Below are 24853 nucleotides of genomic sequence, written 5' to 3' on the forward strand. Positions count from 1 at the left end.
CTAACTTTAGTCACTTATTTTGTAGTCAATATGTCACTTGTTTTAAGAACATTTCAACTCGTTCTTTAAGTGTACTTTTTAACTATACCAAAATATACATATATATAATTTTAGTACTATATATAGAAGATTATTCTATCATAGAAATCAAAATAAGTTTATGATTTTTCTTAACGGATGTTCCAACCTCCTCTCATGAGGTATATGATGGAATAATATAATAATAAACAGTCGTTTGTAAAAAGATCCCTAGGGGCTCCTCAGTGAGCATAAGACTCACCAGTGAGCTATGAAAGCAAGGTGCAGGGGTGATACTTGTAAATTGGCCATACCAACTCTTCTAATAACCCCAGACAGCCTGCATCATGCAGTGATATGTAATAATTGCATCACCTTTTCTCAAACAAAGAATTGTTCTTTGTTAGAAATTTTGCCTTATAACTAGAACCTTGTATGGTAACTCTGTATAAGTTCATCAGCTTAGTTAAAACTAAACTGGTAGAAATGTTCAGTTATAGAAAAAGAATTATTATGCTAAGTTTGGGGAAAGTGGAAGCTTATTTGTCTTGTTTGTCTGAAATAATTTGATATCTCTCTAAAGTCCTCATTTTGCATAGTAAGTTATTTTTACAAAAAAAACCAATTCACAGAATTTTAAATCAGTGCTGGCACAATAGAGTAGCCACTTTGGCATTTAGACATTTATGCGATAGCTACTGTATAATCTTGAAGTGATCAGTACAAGAGCTGTGGAATGCTGACCTTATAGAAACTGCATTTAAAAAGAATTTTTAAAGTCACAGTTTTGTTCTGTGAAAGAAAAGGAACTAATCTGAATCTATTCTTGTTGCAACAATGACTCTTGTATCTTTATGCTTCAGAATATGACTTCAAAATGGCTTTAATATGCAGTTTTTATAGATGAGAAGTCTGCTGTTGAGAACAGTGAAATCCGTGAACAAGATTCAACTTTGCCACAAGTGCTCAGGGATCAGTTACACTAAAGGACCTTAGAGTCTTATCCTAGAAGACTCTAAAGTCCTTGAACATTCTTGAGTTTTCTGGTTTACTTTTAAATATTTATTGTTAGAGTCGTACCATTCTTCCCTAAATATGTTACAATATTAAATAACTTTTCTGCATTGAATATTTTCCTCGCCATTGGTAAAGTATTGGGTTTTGAAAGTATGATATACATAAGTGAATATCTTTAAAATGTATTAACTTGGACAAAGAACTAAAAAAATGATAATTGGGCATCAAATGTCCTTGTAGTTAAATTAGTTTGCAAATAACTCATAGAAGAAATTGGACTTGGCAGGACTTAGAAAGACTTAAAGAGTGGCAGGATTTCAGAACAGGATATAGGATGTTAGAACTTTTCAGACAATGCTCAAGGACCAATGGCTAGAACAGTTTTGACTCAGTGCCAAGTATGTGTGGATGAACTAACATATGAACATGACTAAGCAGGCAGGACAGCACTGTAAAGGGCCCTAGACTGTCTGGAGCATCAGAAGAGTCAGGTGTAGATAGGTCATACAGGCATTGCCCATGTACTTTGCTTCACAGCTCTCTGCCCAGTCTTTCGCTCACTGAGTAATTTTCATCCCACAGATAATGGAGCACTTTTGATGATTTTAGAACAATATGATGCCCCCCCCAAAAAACCTAAAAGACAAAACACCTAACACTTTCAGGAGCTTACACCGTAGTGATTATGTGGGGTGGATTATAGCCATATGACAATTGATGTCACCAAAAACAGAAAGGGAATTAAAATAACCCAGGAGCAAGTTAATGAAGGTTAGTGATGACTGAGACACAAATGGGTTGTGTGTGCATATGTTTTATATATTCTATGTGTTTTGTTTAGATATGTTTTGTATATGTGAAATATTGGGGGCAGGTAAGATACTACACTGAACAGAAAGTGTTCTGACAAGGTAGAGCGTCCTGGGAATGTTCCTGTTGCTTCTCAAAGCTAAAGCTAGTTGAGAAAGGCAAGATGAGTTGAGAAAAAGAAGGAAGGCCGGCAAAATTGAATGGAGTACCTGAACAGATAAACTCATGTAAGGATAGGAAATAATGGTTCTGTAGCAAAATTTGGACAATTCACGATTCAACCTTCTCTCACCTTGGATGCTGTAGCATCAGGCACATGTGTATTCCCAAGAGTTCTTTACAATTAGAAATTAGAAATATATGGGGAAGATTTCCAGGGATTTTCTCTACCTAAGAAAACATTCTTTCTTTCCTCTCTCCCTTCCTTTTGAGACAGGGTTTCTCTTTTTAACCCTGCTTCCTTGAACTCGCTCTGTACAGTAGGTTGGCCTTAAAACTCACAGAGATCCACCTGCCTCTGCTTTTTGAGTGCTGAGATTGAAGGCATGACCCACCACCACCTGGCTGAAAGCACATTTTTTTAACCCTGTTGGAGTCAAACAATTGGTGGGCAAATCATAAATTTACTCATTTATTGAAATAGAATGTCTCAAGGTCTTTGTTATTTGGTGGTTTTTGTTAGCCAGCTTTGTTACTATGTATTTTCAAAAGCAATCTTTTTTTGCTCAAAACATTTAACCTTTTAAAATATATGATTGTATTAATTGCATTAATAAATTCACTTCATTCAAATTAATATTTTATTTCATGACTATACAAAACTTTTAAATTTTAACAAGGATTGTTGAAAAATAATAGTTATAAGGATAAGTGATGTGTGTTCTTCTTGCTATATGTATTGTACCCAATTCAGAATGATGAATGAATACCACCAATACCACCAGGTAGTGTCCAGAACTTTCTAAGTATTTCTTAAGTTTCATGGAAAAGTAGCAGTTATAGATTTATCAAATTTTGTCAAGGATAATAAATTTTATTAGACTTCATTTAGCTATCAGTGGCTATGGAGACTTCAGATGGTTGGTTGCAGCAAAAATATTTAAAGAGAAGGATTTTTCTTTTTCTTTTATTTTCTTTTATAGCTATATAACTAATAATTATTTTTGTTAATCTGCCAAGCCCACTTATACCTCAATAAGGAAAGTAGAAATATGTAGAAGGTGACAGATGGCAGAGGTTTCAGTTATGAGGTTTAACATGTGTGCAGTGAACTTGTTTCACAGCCTTAAAATGTGTAAGATGATAGCACAGGAGACTGTTCCAGAGAAACTAGTCCACCTGCGAGGCCAGAAAGTAACAAAACCTTTGATTTACCTCATTGGTTTTAAGGGTGAAAAGCTTTTCTTTTAAGTAAATGCCATCAATGAAGAATATAAAGCATGCATATCACACTATAAATCTTTTATATATTCAACATGACATAATACAAATAGGTCTTATATCTTTTACTATAGCTTCTCCCAAGGATCAAGTCACTAGAACCATCTTTAATGGAGTCTTTGGAATATGTCTTGTCTTTTCCCAAACAGAATAAATGTAAATGTGATAGAGATAAAAAGCATGGAGGCTTCTCTTTGTGCCGATGCATTCTGCATCCACCAGTCATTGTGGCAAAGTGGGTAACCAAAGCAACCTCACCACACCACCTAAGAGTCTGGGTCCAGCTACAAGTTTTAGAGCAGGCTTTAACTTTCTGCTGTGACGGGCTAGTCAGCTTCTCACCATAGAATTGTGAGTCTGAAGATGGGGTTTGGGAACAGATTGACACCCCCCCCAGAGATCTTTGGCAACATCTAGAGACATTTTTGGTTGTCATAGTTGGTACAGACAGAAGTTCACTGGCATCGAGTATGTCATATGAAGAATCTATGACCCAGAATATCAAGACTGCTGGAGAAGAGAATCCTTGTCCTAGATGAGCAGTTGAGCAGATGACACTGGGATGAGAAAAGAGTCAGGCAACACAGTGGCAAAACTTAGCAATCACAAAACATACATAAGTCCAGCCTCCTTCACTTACCCAAGAAATTAAAGCATATGAACACTTACTAGAGAGATTAAGAGAGGCAAATGTTTATGATTGGTTATACTAGTGTTTGTTTTTCAAGAATTTTGCTAGTGGAATTCAACTAAATTCTTCATTGATTTTCTTTTTTTAAGTTAACTTAAGAAGTGAAACATGGTCTGATTAATTCAGGTGAACATGCTGATGACTTGAAGTAGATTTTGCCTAGAAACACAGTCTGATAAGTTTGTGGCCTGAAGCTGTGAAGTTCAAGGTGCTAAGTTAGAACTGAAAGCCACTTCCCTACCCACCCAAGACCTTGACACTCTAGTTGAGAGGAAGGCTGGCTAAGAGGACAGCTTGCATGGAAGAATGTTGGCACAGAGATATAGACAGTTGCTTTTTTAAGTAACTAAGGCAGTGCTATGTGAAAGATTAGGTCATCTTACTTTGTGAGCTGATGTATCTGGAGGTTTCTTTCCTGCCACCAGCTCCTGAATAACCACTCTGAGACTTAATATTAATTACAAACTGTTTGGCCTATTAGCTCAAGCTTATTATTAACTAGCTCTTAACAATTGAAACTAACCCATTTCTATTAGTCTATATTTACCATAACATCTTGCTTCTATTGTGGTTGCTGGTGTCTTCTGGCATCTCCAAGACTCTGCCTTCATTTTCCCTATATCTTTGTATAGATTTCTTGCCAAGATATATTCTGCCTTGCCATAGACCAAAGCAGCAGCTTCTTTATTAACCAATAGTAATAAAACATTCACAGCATAGAGAGGGGCATCCCACATAAAGCTGAGACTTGTAGGGAAGTTCTGATTTACCATTTACCATCTGGAGAAGTGTGCGGTATGTGTGTGTAGTAGTAGTAGTAGTAGTAGTAGTAGTAGTAGTAGTAGTAGTAGTAGTAGTAGTGCTGCTGGTGGTGGTGGTAGTAGTAGTAGTAATAGTAGTAGCCTACCCTATCCATCTATGTACATTATTCCCTTGAGATAAAGCCTCTGACTGAACCTAGAACTTGCCACCTATGCTAACTCATGAGCAAGCCCTAGTGAACCAGTGCTGGGATTGCATGTTTGTGTGGCCAGATCTGGCTTTTATGTGAGTGATGGGGAGTTGAACTCAGGTCCTCATGATTGCAAGCAAGCACTCTTACCTACTGAGCTAACTTGCAGCTGCTGGAGGCATTTTATCATGCAGTTTTCTCTTCAAACATGACAAGTGACTGTGAGTGTTGAAACCCCTCTAGCTCTGCAGGGCTGTCCAGAGTTTTCTTGGATTGTGTTGGAAAAGCCATGTTCAGCCGTGGCTTGTGCCCTGGCCTCATCCATAAGTGGCTGTAACCTTGAGACAGCAGCTGTGTGGCTCTGTTTTGCTACTTAGTCTGTGAAATGGGTCCCCAGGGTTTTCTCTGGGTCTTTCACAGAAGATGCTGCCCTTCAGTCGTCACTTGCCTCTCACTGCAGCTGCTTCCCCTGAGGCTTAGGACATCATTCATTTACCTACAGGATCATCTCTTCTTAGTTAGAATCTGGAAAGTTTTAAGAGAATTCATGTTTTTCTCTAGTCAAAGAGATATGACAGGGATGGCTTCTGGAAGTATTACAATATACTTCAGTTATATTAAAGAAGAGAGGGTACATAAGCTCCTGTCTGCAGGGGAAAGATTGTTGACGTTAAGAGATTTTCAGTCATGACTGTGGTTTAGAATTTATAAAGGATATGTTGGATACAAGGGAAGCATTTTAAGCAGCAGGTTTTCTTTCTGTGGGAACGTGCTCTCCTTGTGGGGAATAAGCTCTTTGTTTTGTAGATTTCTTTTACTGTATAACAGTAAGTGGTGGTGTGGTGATTGCAGATTGTTCGGCTATTAATGCTATTTATTGGAATACATTTTAGAGAGAGCATTATTTTCTAAAGAAACAATAAACAACAGTTTTTCTTTTGTTCTCTTATGGAAAAATATTCTCTGGTAGGTATTTGTGGGCTAGAAAAAATTGAGCAAAAGAGAACCTTCTAGTAAGGAGACATAGCAATAAAGTGCCTACCATTGTTACTCACCCTGGAGTTTGTTGGTCATTTCATTAAGACCTAGTGCCATACGTCGTCTAGTTGGTTCTGTCCTTGATCTCCATGGCACAGCTGTTGTTCCCATGTAGAAGCCGTGTGCTCTGGCCTGCTCTCTCATGTAGCTGTAGCTGTCTCCTGTTCTGAGAAGTCATTGCTGAAAGCAGGGGAAGAAATGATTACAGTGTCTAAGTAGGAAGTTGTCGGGTGGTTTGGCTTTCATTTTAGGGCTTATTTATTTATTTATTTATTACTTATTTTAGTATGAGTATGTTTTTCTTTTCATTTTATTGAAAAAAGCTTTTTTTCCCCCTCACACAATTTGTCCTGATTATGGTTTCCTTTCCCTCCACTCCTCCCAACTTGTCCCCTTCTCCCCTCTCATATGGATTCACCCCCTTTCTGTCATTAGAAAACAAACAGGTTTTGCCAGGCAGTGGTGGCACACACCTTTAATCCCAGCATTCGAGAGGCAGAGGCAGGCGGATCTCTGTGAGTTCGAGGCCAGCCTGGTCTACAAGAGCTAGTTACAGGACAGGCTCCAAAGCTACAGAGAAACCCTGTCTCAAAACAAAAAGAAAACAATCAGGTTTCTAAGGAATAATAATAAAGTAAAATATAGTACAATAAGATAAAACAAAAACCAACACATTGGGGTAGAACAAAACAGACAGAAGGAAAAGAGCTCTCTGTAACAGGCATAAGAAGCAGATGCAGAGACCAATTTGTTCTCACCCTTAGGAACCTCATAAAAACTAAAAGCTATAATGTATACACAAAGGAACTGTAAAGTAAAATGAGAGAAAATATCTATATAAATAAAATTAAAGTTAAAAATAATGTAAGATTTATAAAATAAACAACCCTACCATGACATTATGAGAAAAAGAATCTCTCTTGATGCCATTGAGTTTATTTTCTGTTGGCATCTACTGCTGGGCATGCAGCCTGTCCTTAAGAATGGTTTGCTTCCTTAGTGAGACTCCATTGGAGAAAAGTAAATTTTCATTTGTAAGTGGTTATCAATTAGAGATAGCTTCTGGGTTAAGGATGGGTGCATATATCTACTCCTTTCAGCTTTGGGACCCCATTTGGTACAGATCTGTGCAGGCCCTAGTGTGTGTTGTTGCCTCAGTCTCTGTGAGTTCATGTGTGCATGGAGCCTGTTGATTCAGAGGGCCTTGCTTTCTTGGTATTTTCAATCCTCTCTTTCTCCTACATTCTTTCTGTCTTCTCTTCTACAGGGTGCCATGAGCCCTGGTGGTGGAGGGATTTGATGGAGATAATCCTGTTTAGGGTTGAGTGTTCCAGGGTCTGTTATGCTCAACATGATGTCTGCTGATGGGTTTCTGTATTTGTTCCTACCAGGTACAGAAGGAAGCTTCTTGGGCTGAGCAAGGCATTGATCTATACAGAAGAATATCATTAGGAGTCATTTTATTGCTATGTTTTGTTGAAAGGAGGCTGCTTGTTGGTTCCTGCTGCTCAGCCCCGAAGTAATCACAAAGAAACTATATTAATTAAATCACTACTTGGCCCATTAGCTCTAGCTTCTTATTGGCTAACTCTTACATATTAATTTAACCCATTTCTATTAATCTGTGTATCGCCACATGGTTGTGGCTTACTGTGTAAAGTTCCATCCAGCTACAGCTGGGCTACATGGCTTCTCTCTAAGTCTGTCTCCTTTCTCCCAGCATTCAGTTTAGTTCTCCCTGTTTACCTCTATTCCCTGCGCAGGCCCAAGACAGTTTCTTTATTAACCATTGGTATTCACAGCATACCGAGGAGAATCTCACATCAATGTTCTGTTTAGAACAGTAGTATTTGGTTTTATCCTAGGTTCCTGGGCTATCTAGTCTCTGGTTTTTAGTCACCCAAGCAGTGTTATGTGTAGGTTCTATCTCATGAAAAGAATCTTAAGTCAAATCAGGTATTGATTGGTTGCTCTCACAAGCTTTGTGTTATCATTGCACTAGCATATCTTTCAGACCATTGTAGATCAAAGGGTTTTTGGCTGGGTTGGTGTTTACGTTTCTCCTTTGGTAGCACGAAGAGTCCTTTCTGTACCAGAGAGCTAGCATATAGTGGAGATGGCTCTATATAGGCACCAGCTCGACTTTTCCATGTTCAATGAATTGTGTAGGTATTGTCTTCAGTGATTGGGGCCTTTCTATCAACACCTTGACCGTTTTGGTCAACAACTTAGTTAACAGTAACCCAATCCCAGTATTAGGAACTTCATTTGGTGACAAGAGATGGCTGCAGTTGGTGACAAGAGATGCCTCTGACCCCTGCATTATTTGGTAATTTCATTTAGATCAACTTCATATATGTATATGTTTTAGGAGATTCCTACTGAATTAGGTTTCCATACTACTCTTCAAATGGCCCCTAAATTTAGTTTTCTCTCCCTATATTCCCTTCCACATCGCCCTCTCACCTCCTTCTTTCCTCTTCAATGAGTATTGCCAAAGGTGGAAACGTTTCATCCTAATGCTGAAGTCCAAGCCGGACCCAGCTGCGTGCTCGCATTACACCAGAGTGCAGGGAAATCAGCTGGCAAAGAGCACTCCTACTGAATTTAAGCAACAAGGTATTTCATGTATGCCTCTTCAACCATGAAAACTTTAAAAAGAGAAAAAAACATCTTGATCTTTTCACTTTACAGAAACAGAGAAGAAGATCAATCAAGGCCAGTGACTACAGCTAGTGGCTAGGTTTAGACATAAACAAAAGCATGTTTTCCTTTCAATGTTAATTCAGGTACCATTTGAATTCAGGCAGTGTTAATTCAGGCTACATTAATGGGGCATCATTTGAAATGTGTTCATAACAGAGCACAGATCATCCAGAGGACCTGATGTAGCTCTGAAATTCACCTCCTTTGCTTTCCATAATCAACATTTAAAGATGCACACAGGAGTTAGATAGGAGACTCAGTAAGCAAAGGACTTACCATGCAAGTGCTTAGACTTGAGTTTGGATCCCCAGGACCCATATAAAACCAGATGTGGTGGCACAAGTTTCTAACTTCACAGTTTTCTAACTGTGAGATGGGAGACAAAGACAGGAGCCTTCCTGGAAACTCGCAGGCCAGCTAACCAGGTATTAATATGCAGTAGCAGACAACAAAGAAACCCTGTCTCAAACAAGGTTGAAGGAGAGGGCCTATGTCCAATCTGATCCCCACACCCATACCATGACACCTGAGCACCTGTGAGAGAGCACATGAACACACTCATGCACACACACACCAACAGAATAGCTAAAACAACCCTAAATAATAAAAGAATTGTTATAGTTATCACTACTGAATTCAACTTGTACTACAGTGCTGTAGTCATAAAAAGAACATGGTATTGGCACAAAAATAGACATGTTGATTAATGGAATTGAATTTGAAACCCAGAAATAAACCCACAGACCTATGAATGCCTAAGTTATGATAAAGAACCAAAAAGATATACTGGAAAAAAGACAGCATCTTCTACAAATGGTGCTGATCAAAATGAATGTCTCCATGTAGAACACAGATATATCCATACTTATCAGCCTGCACAAAACTGCAGTGGATCAAAGACCTCAAAATAAAACCAGATACACTGAACCAGACAGAAGAGAAAGTGAGGCATAGTGTTAAACTCATTGGCATGGAAAAAGGCTTTTGAACAGAATACTGTTAGCACAGGAACTTAGATTAACAATTAATAAATGGGATCTCATGAATCTGAGAAACCTTGTCACAGCAAAGGATACCATCATTTGGACAAAGCAGTAGCCTAGAGAAAGGGAAAAGATTTTTAATAACTACTTCATGTCTGATATAGGGCTAATATCCAAAATATATAAAGAACTCAAGAAACTAGACATCAACAAACCAAATAATCCAATTTGAAAAAAAACAAAAACAAAAAAAAAACCAAAAAAGCAGAAAATCAAGTGGCTGAGAAACACTTTAAAAAATGTTCAACTTCCTTAGCCATCAGAGAAACCCAAATCAAAACTACTTTGAGATTCCATCTTGTACATGTCAGAGTGGCTAAGGTCAGTAAGACAAATGACAGCTCATGCTAGCAAGGATGTGGGATAAGGGGAACACTTATTCATTGCTGGTGGGAGTACAAACTTGTACAGCCACTATGGAAATCAAGATGTGACTCGATCTACCTCAAAATCCAGCTGTACTGCTGTTGGGCATGTACCCAAAGGATGCTTCATCCAACCACTGAAACAACTGCACCGTTGCTGCTAGTGGCTGTAGGTAGAATCTGACTCTGTGAAGGCTGAGATTTCATCTAATAATTTCTGTTGTTGTTATTGTTTTGAGACAGGGGCCTTTCTATATAGTCCTGGCTATTCTGAAACTTGCTATGTAGACCAGACTGACCTTGAACTCATAGAAATCCACCTACCTCTGCCCTTGAGTGCTGGGATTAAAGACGTGCACAGTCACACTCAGCATTATTTTTCCCTAATGCTATTGCTTATATGATAATGTACCCAAACACATTTTTTTTAATTTAACAAAGTACACTTTTAACCATTTTGTCATCTGTGATGGTGGTCATGTGATGCTTTGCTTTTACCTCCTCTGGAGAACATTATAAAAGCTGCACAGAAGTCAAGTAAAGGGGACAGACTTTACTGAAACAAGCAGTTGGATATCTCCCAAAGAATTAGTGACTTCTTCCAACCTCCTACCCTGCTTTCTGGACCCTAGGAATTTCCTTGCAATGTATACCTGCCTATGCTCATCTTGGACTATCAGGTCTATGTAGTGGTCTGGTCATCAGGCTGTATCAGTGTCCAGTGTTTAGAGCATGTTATAGCCAAGTCCCTCCCACTGCTGTTATTTGTTGGCAACCGCTTGTTTCAGCCCTCATTTACTTATTTGAGGAGTTAATAATTGCTCTTTTGCATTGCATCAACCTCATTAAACCAGCCTGTTATACAAACTGTAGTGTTGTGGATTTGAGGCTTATGGGGGTGATGATTGAGATATTGATAGGCAGTGTCTTCAAGGTCCTATTGTGCATCTTGAAAGTCACTTCTTTCCATGGCCCTCAACAGTTTTCATTACAAGGAATTAAAAGGTGCTAGAATTTTCTAATTGGTTTTCAATTTTCCTGTCAGTATCCTGGTGGGGTATGACATGCCTATTGAAGGAAGTACACATGAAAGACAGAAGTAACTCTTGAGCAGTTAACATGGAGTTGCATTGGTCAGAATTAAGCGGTTTTATGTTTGGTTCATGTGACTGAGAACTAGGGCTAAGAAAAATTAATTGGGTCAAGTGATAGAAGTTAAACTCTCTCTTGGTAATGCTGATCTCACAGTACTGTGCACAGTCTTGTGGAAGACACTAATTTGCCATTCTTCACAGCTATTTTGAATACAGGTTTATCTGGGTGTAGATGTCACATCATAGTATATGGCAGTCATCTCACCAAATAATAACACATTATCCTCTTAAATTACAACATCCCTTTAATGGTGAAGAGCAAATCAAAGATGTGGGTTTTCCCTTCCTCTATTCCCAAGTGTCCTATTAGTTACTTTTCTCTTCACTGTGACCAAATATAAATGAAGAGGAATTTATTTTGGCTTCCAGTTCAGAGAAATACAGTCTCCGGTGGCTAGGAAGGCATGGTGGCCGGAACAGCATGGTCTGTGGTTGAACAGGAAGCTCACTTTATTCTTCCCCACCTTTTCTTCACTTGGGACACCTGGGAAACAAGCTTCTTTCCCTGGAAATGCCTCACAGACACTATTGGACGTGTCCTTCATTAACTTTCTGTTGCCTCTTAATCCAATCAAGGTGTTAGCCAAAATTAACCTCCCCAACCCCTGTAGTCTTCTAATGCATAGGACAGGTAATTAAGAAACTATATATAATGTATATACTTATATAAATACATTATATACCTATATAATATACATTAATCTATGTATATGTATAGAATATACACAAGTTATTAGATATTATAAGTTAATCTTGTAAACTTACAAGATACAAGGTTAATATACAAGAGCCTCCTATAATATTTCTAAGTATCAGTGATGGAAAATTTGAAAATAAAATTTATAAAATTATAATTCATTTATAGTGGTCTTAAAAGATGAAAATTCAAAGATAAACTTATCCAAGCAGTATAATATATGAACATAACAAATTATGCATGCTACTATGGAAACTTATATTATATTAAAACTTATATAAACATATGGAAAATATCCCACATTTCTAGCTCTGAAGACAATATCAATAATATTCTCAAAACTGATCTACAGATTAAACACAATCCTCATTATCCCAGTGACCTCTTTTGCATAAATATAAAGCTGACCCTAAAATTCACATGTAATTACAAGGAATTTGAATAGACAAAGTAGTACTTTTAAAAGAACAATATGAACTCATAGTTTTTGATTTCAAAACTTAACTAAAATTATAGTATTCATAAGTGGTTATACCTATAGAGCAATAAAATAGAATTGAGAACATGGAAAGAAACACATGTATCTATGGTGTTTTTTGACTAGTTTTTGATGTAGCTGCAAAAATAATACAATGAGGAAAAAGTAATTTCTTCTCATGCTAGTATAGTTGGACTTCTTCATACAAACGGATAAAATTAGGTGCTGCATAAACAATTCATTGGGTAAGAGTACTTACTGTTCAGACATGAGGACCTCAGTTCAGACTCCATCACCCATGTAAAAAGCTGGGCAGCGCCACACTTGGCTGTAACCTCTGTTGGAGGCAGAGACAGGAGAATCATTGGAACTTGCTTGCAGCCAGTGTGAAAGACCCTGAGAACAGTAAAGCAGAGAGTAGGAGAGCGGGCCACCTATATCTTCTCTGGTCTCTGTGTATGTACGTGGGCTCACATACCCTTGCACATATATGTGATACACTACAGATAAAACACACACACATGTGATGAAATTAGCCTCCATCTCAACCTCACACCATATGCAAAATTTGACTCATAATGAACCAATGGTCTAAATGATGTGTCAGAGCTAAAACTATGTTTTTAGAGGAAAGTAAAGCAGGAAATTGTGACTTCCTTGGAATTGACACTAAAAACTTAGGAATGATAAGCAATAAAAGAAAAGAGGAAAATGTAAGTTGTCCTTTACCAAAATTAAAATCTACCATGCATCAAAGGACATATCACACAAGTGAAAAGATGACTCACAAAATGGTTAAAAAAATTCATGTCACATGCCCAATAAAGATCTCCTGGCCAGAGTGTCTGAAGAAACACTGCAATTTAACAGCAAATCATTGGCCCAAATATAAAAGAATGAAGGGCTTAAATAGACTAAAATTTCTCCAAAGGAGACATCAACATGACCCACAAGCACAGGAAATGATGCTGAATATAATCAGTCACAGAGAAATGTAAATCAAAACTACAAGGTACCACTTCATATTCACTAAGATGGCTGTTAAGGTAATTTCCTTAAAAAGGAAAATAATTTTGACAAGAATAGAAGAATCCTTGAGCTTTCCTGGTGAGAATGTAAAGTGGAAGAGCTGCTGTGGGAAGGAAACAGCCCTCAAAATGTTAGCACAGAGTTCACAGAAGCAGCGCTTCCACCGAGAGCTAGCTCCTTAAAGAGCTGGCCTCAGAGATTCCACACATCTTTTTTTTTTTTAAATCTATCAATGTTTGCTAATAAATACAAGTATAAAAAATCAGGGCATGAACATGACTTGATAAATTAAGTAGACTTAATTTCAATACTATAAAAAGAGGAACCAATTCAAATTCTTCCCATTTATTTCACACCTACAAAAACCACTTCAAGGGCATTAAAGATCTCTCAAAACTGATCAGTTTTGTGCATGTTTCTTTTAAAAAGGTTTGTGTACTTGCCCAGGCTCAAGAATATTAAAATCTGGCACATAAAGTCCATTTCTAGAGGTAGAAGTACAGGCAATATACCGTTATGGCAACAACCATCAATTACGGTCAATTTTTCTGTAACAACCAAATGGATAATCAAATATTGCAACAACTCAAATATTACTGAGAAAGTGCATCCCTACAGTATTCAGTGTTGCTGTTCAGTTTTCTAACTTAAAATAGCCTATGGTAATTGGCAGCAAAGAAGGTCCTTGCAATAAACTGCTTCTGCTTGAGAACTTAGAATGTAGTTTTAGCATGCTGCTAATATTTTATCGAAACATTGAGGATACTCCTAAAGTATTTGAAGGTAGACTATGATTAAGACACCACACTGCAAAAGCCTTATGCAGAAGGACACCTTACTGACGTGCTTCTGCTCGAAATACTGTGAGAAATGTTACAGTGGGATGGATTTTCACAGGGGTCAGGCCAAATACAGTTACATCATAGCAGCAGTATGTTTGCACAATTTAAGGCTTTAGCGGGTTCTTTAGGCAGCTTCTTCCTCTGATTCTTCTTCAACAGTTTCTGGCCAGGTTAGCCACTGATTTACCTGAAACAAAGCCTTGCCTTTTCCTGGAAACTCTTGAGTTAGATCTTCCTTCCAAGCCAAAAAAGCTTTCTCCTCAATAATTTCCATGTCATAGAAATGAGCAAAAAATCGAAGTAACGTGCCTTTTGGGAAGCTGCTGTTTTAACAGTGCACCTTCAGAGCACACAGGGTGCTGACCTGTAGATTCACATGATCATGAAGGAATTTTTGCATCACTGGCTTGAAAGGGAACAACAGTCATTTTTCCTACTCTAACTGTTCTTTGGAAGGAGAGAGGAAGAATCTGTTTCATTGCTAGGTGATTCCACACATCTTTATAGCACCACTGTTGACAAGTACCAAGGTAGAAACAACTCACATGCCCACCAAATAATAAAATAATAAGCATGGCAGGTGTGGGGCTCATACTTGAAATTCTAGCCGTCAGAAGGCTGAGGCAGGAGGATTACTGGAACCTTGGTTACATTTGATCCAGTCTCAAAAACAAAAGAGGAAATGAAGGCTATCAACACAGTAGAATATTATTTAATTTTTAAACATCCATGCGAGACATGTTAGTCTATGCTATGCTTATAATCCCAGCAATTCTGAGATAGAGGCCGAGGAGTATCAGGGTTTAGGACCATCCTCAACCCCATAGTAAATTCAAGGTCAACCTGAGCTATATGAACATCATCTCAAATGAAAAATAAAACAGGATAAACCTTGAAAACGTGTTGAGTAGCAGAAGCCAGATATATTCTGAAATGTCCAGAGTTAACAAATCTACATAGACAGACGGCAGATTAGTGGTTGCCAGGTACTTGGATAGAGGGGAAGCAGGGAGTGGCTGCTAATGGACATTGGGTTTCATTTGGGAGGGATGAAATGTTCTCAAGTTAGATAGTGGTGATGTTTGCTTAACTCTGGGACTATACTAAAAGCTATTTTGTACACATAGGTTGGATTTTATTACATATGAAGTATTTAATAAAGTTGTTACAAATAGCAAAAAGAAGCAACAGTTGACACAGGGCCTGTGACTTTCTAACTCTGCTATAAAGTAAAATTATATACAGTGTTTCACACTGACCCAGCTTGCTTTTGGAAGGCCAGCAGAGCATTCCTTGTTAGATGAGGGGTTAATTGTAAAGCAGATATAAACAGACTTTGAGATGCTTCCTTTGGACTTGCAGACTGCCTTATGCCCCCTGCCCACTCATTACTGTGTGACTGGCAAACTTCTTTGCCTTCAGAAGGGTTTTTCACATACCCCACTTCCCTTCTGTTGTGCATGCCACTGTCCTGGAAACTGTGTCACAGCAGTTCTCAGGGCACAGGACTTAAGGAGTGTTGAGTCTTAGCTACTGAGTCCAATTATTCTATTCTGTCCTGTTTCTCTGGGCTTTAGTAACATAGAAGTCACATTTTGAAAATCTGCTGCTTTTCTCCAAATAAATTGCATCCCACATGGCCATTTACACAGAGAGCACGTGGCATATACCACCCATCATTTGGCTCAGATCTAGAAAGTAATTTATGGTTTCATACTGGTACCATGTTTTGCTGTGCCTTAGTGGGGCATAATGCTGGGAGTGGGGGGAGAGTGCATAATGACCAAAGTTTTATTTTTGTCACCAGAGTTCAGATAGCAGCTCATGGTCTCTACAAGTGTGTGTACTCAGAGCTGAAGGAGCAGAAAGCACTCGCAGAGAAGAGAGGCCGGGTCTAGAATTTGAAGGTTCCTGATCTATTAGGAGAGCTAAAGCCAATGATAGTTGATTTTTGCAAATGTGTCCTGAAGGTACTAAAGAGTTGTAGGTGTGGCTGTTGTTAGTTTAAATTATATCCACATTTAATGTGAAAAGTATTTCAGTATCATTTGCAAGTGTGGAATGAGTTGTGTCTTTTTAATTAACCAGATTTCTGGGATACACAAATCCTAACAGTTCCCATGTTATCAAATAAAAAAGGTACCTGTGACCTATACTAGAAAAAAGATAGGCGCCCCGAAAACTAGCAATGAAATCATTTTACTGTGTAGCATTTCTTAAAGGGAAAAGTCAGGTGAAGAGTTATGTGATTTTTGCACACACAAATCTTATTTCTTGATGACTGCTTCGGCTCACAGAGGGCCTAAGTGACGTTAGGTGGGAGAACCGGATCTGTTTGCTCTGGAGAAGCGAGCACAAGTCCTCCAAGGAGAGGCAGGGAGACAGATGGCTGGCTATTGTGTTACAGTCATCATCTGCTAGGTCATGAGCAAATATTAAGTGAAAAATATACATGTGATTGGTGTGAAAGCACAGCCGCAACCTAGCCTGTGCAGGAGGGATGGAAACTTCTGCACATTTGTGTTTCAAAGAATGCTGTGCCGAGATGTTAGATATACAGGGTTAATTCACTTTAAAATGTGGTAAAGTGAACATTTGTCCCCATCTTTGACACTACTGTGCAATATTTTGAATTGAAATGGCCAGTAATGGCCCCTTTTTTATTTTCCATAACAACACAAGCACTAAATTATAGCTGTGCAATTATGTAAACAATGGAAATGCTTCCAGAAGGAATCCTTCCTTTTAAATTTTCATTTTGTGTAATTGTTGGAAGGTTTAGAGCTGTAATAAACAAAATTATTTTACACATTTATCATTCTAAAGGTCAATTATAAGAGAACTAAAGAAGCAGCCCTGTGCAGAATGAGTAAGCCAATTTGTGCTGCCGTCACCATATGTTTTCCTTATCACGTATAGTTTTTCCAGTTACTGTGTACATAGCGTTCAATTAAAGCGATTCATTTGAGGGGCTGAATGTAGTTTGTGTTTATAGAACTGCGCTTTGGAGGAGAGGAAACAACACGCCTCTATTTGAATTACCTGATTTTTTGCAAGATCAGTGATAAGAGACAGATGTTCTCACCAGTTGCTTTCTCATAAGCCTGAACCTTGTGATAAGCTGCAAAGCCACAATTATCATCTTACAGTCTAGCTTTCGAAAGCACTGAGCATGGAGCTCGCACATGGACCTTTTACCAAAACAGAAAATGCCAGCGTGTGTCCTGCTTACCGTGTGGCGACAGTTCACAGGGTGGTTTCTTTCCAGCAGAAACAGTTTGTCGACTCTGTCCTCATCAGCGTAAAGAATAAACCTGAGTCCTGTTCCAGACTCCATTTGCCACTCAGCCTGTTGTCAAGTTGAATTTCTTGTTTAGTCTGTTTAGAATGTACAGAAGAAACCAGTTCTTATTATGAGACTCGCTTGTTTGAGGCAGGTTATAGAATTCCTCAAAAGAATAAAGCTTAAAGCCTAAAGATCTTGTTCCTAATTTTACTTCCTTTTTTTTTTTTAACCCCCAAGTTATATACATGATCTCTAATTTCTCGTTAAAGACCTTATTTTAGGGAATTGATTGCTGGGATTTTTTAATTTCTGATGTAACATGATCAAAGAGACTTGTCTGTGTTATCTCTGAAATGTTTTGAGATACCCTTCCTCTATAGATCATAAACATTCATTCAATAAATTATACCAACCAAACCTATGAAGTAAGTTCTGTGAGGTAAAAATACTTCCTTTTTGAAAACACTGCGAGCAATCCTGTTTACTTCTGTGTGGCCTTTGCCTGCCTCCACAAAGCACTTCTTCACATCTCCCCCACTGCCCACTGCTCATTAGCCAGGGTCGCCCCATCTTATGGAAGAAAGAAACGTGCTGTTCCTGGGTGGCCCACAGTCTGTGACTCACTCAGGCCCGATGGCCCCACTTCTAGGGTTCTTCGTGGGGAGAGTCTGAACACAGGAAAATTTCCCAGCAGCGGTTGTAGTGGAGGTGACTTCAAGAGAAGGGGTCACACAGTAAGAAAAGCAGCCCCTTTCCCCAGTACAGTCTATCCTTATGACATTCTCAGGCTGGGTGGGGGTGGCTCGGCCACTGAAGTGGGCCCTGTAGCATTGCAAACCAGTGTTTTTAAAGAACTGTGCCTGTCTTAAACAAAGAGTTCTGGCATCTAGTGATGTTTGTAGCAAGAAATTCAGCATCATTTGCTTGTTAATATTATATTGGTTTTAAGGAGTATATTCTGTTTCTGACAAAGGGTAATCATTTTCCAGTATAATTTTAAGTTTCAGAAAGGTGAGTCACTTTGAAAAAACCTGCTAGGCAAAACATGCTTTAGAGGGAGTGTACTAAAAAGGGCATGAGGGCTGCCCCTTGAGTGATGGGTATATAGTAACTGCCATTCTGTCTTGTTCATATAATAAAAGCCCTGTAGGCTGAGAATAAACTATCAGAATGTGGAGAATTTTGTTTTGTATTTCCAAAGATTGATTTTAATACCTCGAGGGGGACGAGTGGAGTGAAAGAATTATTTTTCTATGAGTTAGAAATGAATGGAGCTCATCATGGATGGCCCTCTGTTGGGAACATGGATGGCAGATGCTCTCCTGAGTACCATGTGGCTATTCCTAATTTTAAAATGTTATCTCAAAGATAGACCCTCTGGACTGCTCCATTTCAGTATAGATAAGCAAAGTAAGCCAGCATGTGGCGGTAATTTGGCTGATTGGTCATATGCCCCCCTCTTTAACCCCCACATTAACCCTGCCCCAGTGTTGTCTTTGGTAACTACAGCAGAGGCACACTTTCTCTACAGGCTCTGACTTACGTGGGTGGCAAGTCGGGTAGGCTTGCCACCTGTTATTGTCCCTCTCTTTCCCATCTCTTTGCCCATAGAAGCAGCTTCGGTTGAAGTCACTGGCCCAGGTCCAGGGACTGGGTGAGCCCTATGACTTTATGTCAGCTACATGTGTATCTGCCATCTTTAGCACCAGTGACAATTTTGTAGTTTCTTCTGAATATAGTTTCCCACCCCCCAGGTCTTTATGCATATGTAACAACGAAGCAAGTTTTACAAATTATGGTTTCAGTTTGCTAAAGGATTCAGTTCCTAATTCCCAAAAACCTATTCCAGAAAAACCATCTTTAAACCAAAATTCTAAATTACAGTGGTGAAAATGGCTCATTTTAGTTTAGTGTGTGCTAAAGATTTAAAAAGCCCATAGGCTTCAGGGTTTTAGCTCCTCATCTCAACAGATGGAATTAACGCAAACATAACAAAGCTAACATCATGGCTGTTTGCATTATTAATCTTCAGATGCATGGCATTCTGCTACCTTGCTAGCCAGGTTTGCACGAATCCTTTCATTGCAGCATATGTCAACAGAAATGTGCTTCCATCTGCTGCTGGATAGCTTGATGCCTGATATTCTGAGACAAGGCCCCAGCACAATGCATACCTCTGTGAGTAATTACAGGTGTGTGGTGAGGAGCCCAGGGCATTAATCAGAGGCTTAATTATGAAAAAGGTAGATCTTTTGTTCTACTCCTGGAGCCTAAGTCTACCACACACTTTCTAACCTGCAACATCCATCTGCTCAGCCCAGAGAATGTTTGTTTTGGCTGATAGGAACCCTAAAGTGTATCGCAGGACATGATTAAAGCAGGCTTAAATATTAACTGGGAAAAAACCTTGGTTCTAGTTTTTCTTCCATTCCTTCCTTTTATATCTATTTCTATCTATCTATCTATCTATCTATCTATCTATCTATCTATCTATCTATCTATCTATCTATCTTCTATCTATTTATCTACCTACCTACCTACCTAACTACCTAATCTTTTATCTGTAAATCATGTTCACTTTTGTATAAGAAAAATCCACTGAAATGCCAAACTTTTAAGTTTTAAGCTAAATTGCTTATCATATGCAAACACTAATATATTGAGTACTCTAAGGTCATTTGAAGCAAGAAATAGTATTATTTTTATATAAATTAAATTAATCTATAAGAAAAATGTCTTGGGAAAATATTTTGTGAGCACATGCAAGTTGTGTTTAAGAAGACAAGTTATGAAGTGAGATAAATCTGTTGAAGGGCCTAACATAACTTTGGAAATTAGCATGCTGCTATGCTTTGCTCCGATTTATTAGTTAAGACAGGACTATTTTGAAGGGCTTATTCAGATAGCCATACTGACAGCTAAGGGTCTTGTCTTTTGCTATTTTCTTATATATTGACAGTAACTATTGGTTGCCTGATGGCAAGTCAAATAACTAAAGTACTTCAGTGTGATGGGTTTGATTTATGTGCCAGCCTAGAATCTGTGTATAAGAAGATTGTAGTCTTCATTCTAATCCCACTTATACATGCACACACTCACACAGATGGCTTTGGAGGGGGCCTGGCCGTGATGATGTGAACACTGCCCTGTGGTGGATCTGATCCGGCACAGGCAGGAGTGAGGGACTGGGGATTGGGGGGCAGCCAGCCCTCCACAGGAGTCCATTATAGGCACAGGATGGAGAGCTGGCGGGTAGATGCTCCTGATGCTGAACTCTGGCAAATGGCTGCTGTTGGCTTTGTGTTTGTACCTCCTGCGCACAACAGATCTGTGGCAACTCCCTGACCTCAGTGCCTCGTACCTTAACACTGCCCACACTCCCATTTCTTAGTGCCTAAAACTTCCATTCCTTTGCCTATAAGATTCTCTAATAGTGTTTTTTAGCCTCTGGGGATTGAAGCTAAAGACAACCTAGTTTTTATTTTATGGGTGTTGGTGGATTTCATTTATATGTCCCTCTCAGCAGTCCTATAGCTTGTTCCAAGGAGCCCATTGTCAAGGGGGATACAGGACAGATGTTTAGCGAGCCTCAGTGCCACAGGATGGGTTTTGGATAAGTCATCTTACAGTTTGTTGTCTCCATTTTCCTTAACAAGATATGTGTACAGGAACCATTGAAGTTATATGCTCCCTGCACTCTTTCACTTAAAAACCTATCACCTTTCTCTGCTCTCTTATGGTGGTCATGCATGTACACAAAGAAACCACATTGGAATTTTGTTCTTAAAATTACAGTTGTATTTCCTTATTTTCCTTTTCAGGATGTCTTAAACACTATTATAAGGAACTGTTCACCCCGCTTTTTCTCCCTGGGTTTGCCTGGTTTCTCAATGCTGGTTGGGGACTTTATCACTGCTGCTGCCAGGGTCCTCAGTACAGACATGTTGGCGGTGAGTATGACAATGTTCAGCATCCCAGCTCCTGGGAGACAATTGCTAACAAGGCTCAGATTTCTTCACTCTAACAGGTGTTGACTCATTAGTGCAATGTGAAACTGGGCTCTCAGAGTAGATACCCTGGCAGCTGATCTGTGAAATTGTGGGATAAGATGACATACTGGTACTGGAAAGGCGTTTCATCAAAAGGCCAAAGTGTGAGAAATCATATCCCCACTAATGTCAGCACAGTTACACGAAAGCAGGGCCTGTCTTACAGACCCTCACTAGCATTCGCCAGTATATGTCATTATAGACATAAATGCAGTAAAGAGAGAATTTGACGTGTATGTTCAAAGTAATGTGTTGTTTTGTTGAATTTAGTTTGGTTACTGTGAGTCTCATGGAAAGAAACAGAAGTGCCCTTCCATTTAGGTTTAAAGTGTCTTTCCCATTTGTGCTGTATGTACAAACTATTAATCTAGTGAGTCACCACCCCTCAAACTCTGTAAAGATGATGGTATTTTGTATTTGCCAGGGATTTACCCGACGTCAGTATGAGTAGTCGGGATGCTAAACTTTGTCTGATATATGGTTAATCTTTTACTTCCATTGAGAGGTGATTAGGACTTGTAAAATTGATAATTTGTGATCATATTTTTATACTCTAATGTCTTGATAGAAGGGTAAATTAGGAACTAAAGAGAAAGGAAGGGATAAGAACAAAAAGGAGTAATGAGAAAAGGAAAAAATGAGGAATTAAAAATGTAGAAGTTCTTTAAAGTTGTGACAACTTTTCTCACTTTGTTATTTATTGATTGGAAGAAATCATCTCCAAAGAACCTTCTTGTTAAGGGTCAACCCTTCAGGTTGGCACTGAAAAAAAAATTACACGACACAGACAAGAGAATCGTACTTTGTTAGAATTTTATTACCTGCTAGTTCTTCTGTAGAACATGCTACAGCCCTTTATACGATAGCCCCACACATGGTGAGTTCCCTGTCAACATGGATCTTATGCCTAGGTGAGCTATTTAAAGTAACCTTTCAAACATACATTGGTCAATGGGCATATAAAAAAATATTCAACACCTTTATGTTGAATCAGAAATGCAAAATAAAACCACAAGACAATAAATTCCATTGTTAAGAGTTGTCATCACAAAGGAAAATAAGTGTTGTTGAAGATATGGAGCAGTGGGAATTCTTGTATACTCTTGGAGGGAATGTAAATGGTACAGCCATTGTTGACATTTGAATGACTTTAAAAGATTAAGGTAAGTGGAGTTTTTCGTTGGGACCACCAACTCCCAAACAACAGAGACTCTTTATTAATTAAGAAAGCTCAGCCGATAGCTTAGCCTTGTTTTTCGCTAGCTCTTATAAATTAACTCATTTCTGATAATCCGAGGCTCGTTTACATCATCTATGTACTTTCCATGATGCTTCTTACTCATCTGACTCTCGATCCTCAGACTCCACCCTTCTTCCCAGCATTCTCTCTGCCCTGAAAATCCTGCCTAGCTTCTGGCAGTTAGCTTTTTTTATTATACCAGTCATAGTGACATACATTCAAATACTGTAAAGGAATATTTCACAGATTAATAAAAACCAGTAAGTGACTTGATAATTCTACTGAGGCATATGGCCAAAGGAAGTAGAATCTGCATATGGAAAGGCGAGCTGCTTCTCACGCTCACTGCAGCATCATTCCCAGTTAGCAAGTAAGAGTAGCAATTTACAGTGTGTCCATGTGTGGGGAAGCAAATGTGACACATATAGTAGAACATTCTTCATCCTTAAAAACAGAGACATCTTGTCTCTTTGACAACATGAGAGGTTCCAGAGGCCACTTTGCCTGGGAAATAAGCCAGACATGGTCCTGCATCATCTCTGTGACATGCGAACTCTTAAAAGTCAAATGAACAGAAACAAGGAGTAGTCTGGTGTTTGCTAAGGGCTGGGGAGTAAACAGGGCGATGTGGGTCAGTGTAGAAAGTTTGAGTAAATTTTTTGAAACCTCCTGTACAAAATGATGATCATAGTTAAAAATATTGTAAACTTATTGAAATTTATCAAGAGAGTGTACCTCCATGAAAAAGGACAGCTATCTGAGATGATAGATGGGTTCATTAATCTTAATTGTAGCTTTCATTTTATGTGTCCGCTTTTAACTATATACACAGACATACATATGTTATACCCCTAAATCAGTAGTTCTCAACCTTCCTAACCATAAAATTATTCCGTTGCTACTTTGTAACTGCAATTTTGCTACTGTTATGAATCATAATGTAAATATCTAATATGCAAACCCCTGAAAGGGTCACTACCCACAGGTTGAGAACCACTGTCTTAAATATAATTTTATCTGTCATACCTCAGAGGTGAAGCTTTCCCAAATGGTGTTTTAAACAGAGAGACTATGAATATAATGGTTGTATAAAAGAGAGAATGACTCTTTGACTTGCTTTCCTATATAAACGAGGTTTAAAGCTGTGCACCTGGTGAGAGGTGCTTGGAAGGAACACACCTGCTCAGCCAGAATTTTTAGGTATCACAGTTAATCAGGAATGTGAGGTTATTCCTGCTTGCCCAGGCAACGAGAGAGAGAGAGAGAGAGAGAGAGAGAGAGAGAGAGAGAGAGAGAGAGAGAGAGAGAAGTACGTGCACAGGAACACATCACCAAAGAAATCTGTGGAAGCTTCCACACAGCAGCGATGTTTAACAGCCAAGGCTAGAACCTATCCGAATATCCATTAGCAACAGAACAAAAACCATGATGCACATGCTATGGAGTACTGTATAGCAGTTCACAGCAGGGAGCCCCGGGTCTAGATGGCTCTTTGACTGAGTATGAATCTGTGAGTGAAGAGGTCAAGAACTTTAGCTAATACCCCAAAGTTAGGTGGTAAGGAAATGGGCAGTTCCAGCAAGGGAGACTGTCAGTCTCTTTGGAAAGTGTCCCAGAAGCCCTGCGATAAAAGAGCTCATACTGCAAGGGAGCTGTGAGCCATATCAGATGCCTCCGAGGTCAGATGAGATTGAGACTGGAGGTGACCACTGGGTGTGGACCATGGAGGTCGTTAGCCAAACTACTGACCATGCCTGACTTTAGCAAACTTCAACAGTTCACAACAGTCACTCTGAACTTCATGTTTAAAAACTAAACAAAGCATGCCTAGTGCCTTTCTCCATGATGTCATCGCTGCATTCCCAGCTGACATCACTCTTCCCTGTCTCTCTTTGCATGACTACCTCCAACTCCCTTCCTTATAGATGCCCTTGCTTTTTACTTGAAAAATAATGTTAAGTTGTTCTCATTTATCCTGCTCTTTCTAGATCACAAACA

General features: G+C 38.9%; 1 protein-coding gene across 3 annotated transcripts in view; it reads left to right on the forward strand.

Annotated features, from left to right (window-relative positions):
• Window positions 1-24853, forward strand: part of Ralgapa2 (Ral GTPase activating protein catalytic subunit alpha 2) — a 271244-nt gene that overhangs the window by 128303 nt on the left and 118088 nt on the right. For all 3 annotated transcript variants that reach the window (XM_085696826.2, XM_085696824.2, XM_048455526.3), the window contains one exon: window positions 21388-21516. In XM_085696826.2, the coding sequence (XP_085552952.1) occupies window positions 21388-21516 (129 nt within the window). The remainder of the gene's footprint in view (window positions 1-21387; window positions 21517-24853) is intronic.

This window comes from Myodes glareolus, chromosome 10, assembly GCF_982192425.1.
Source record: "Myodes glareolus chromosome 10, mMyoGla1.1, whole genome shotgun sequence".
Taxonomy (NCBI): domain Eukaryota; kingdom Metazoa; phylum Chordata; class Mammalia; order Rodentia; family Cricetidae; genus Myodes; species Myodes glareolus.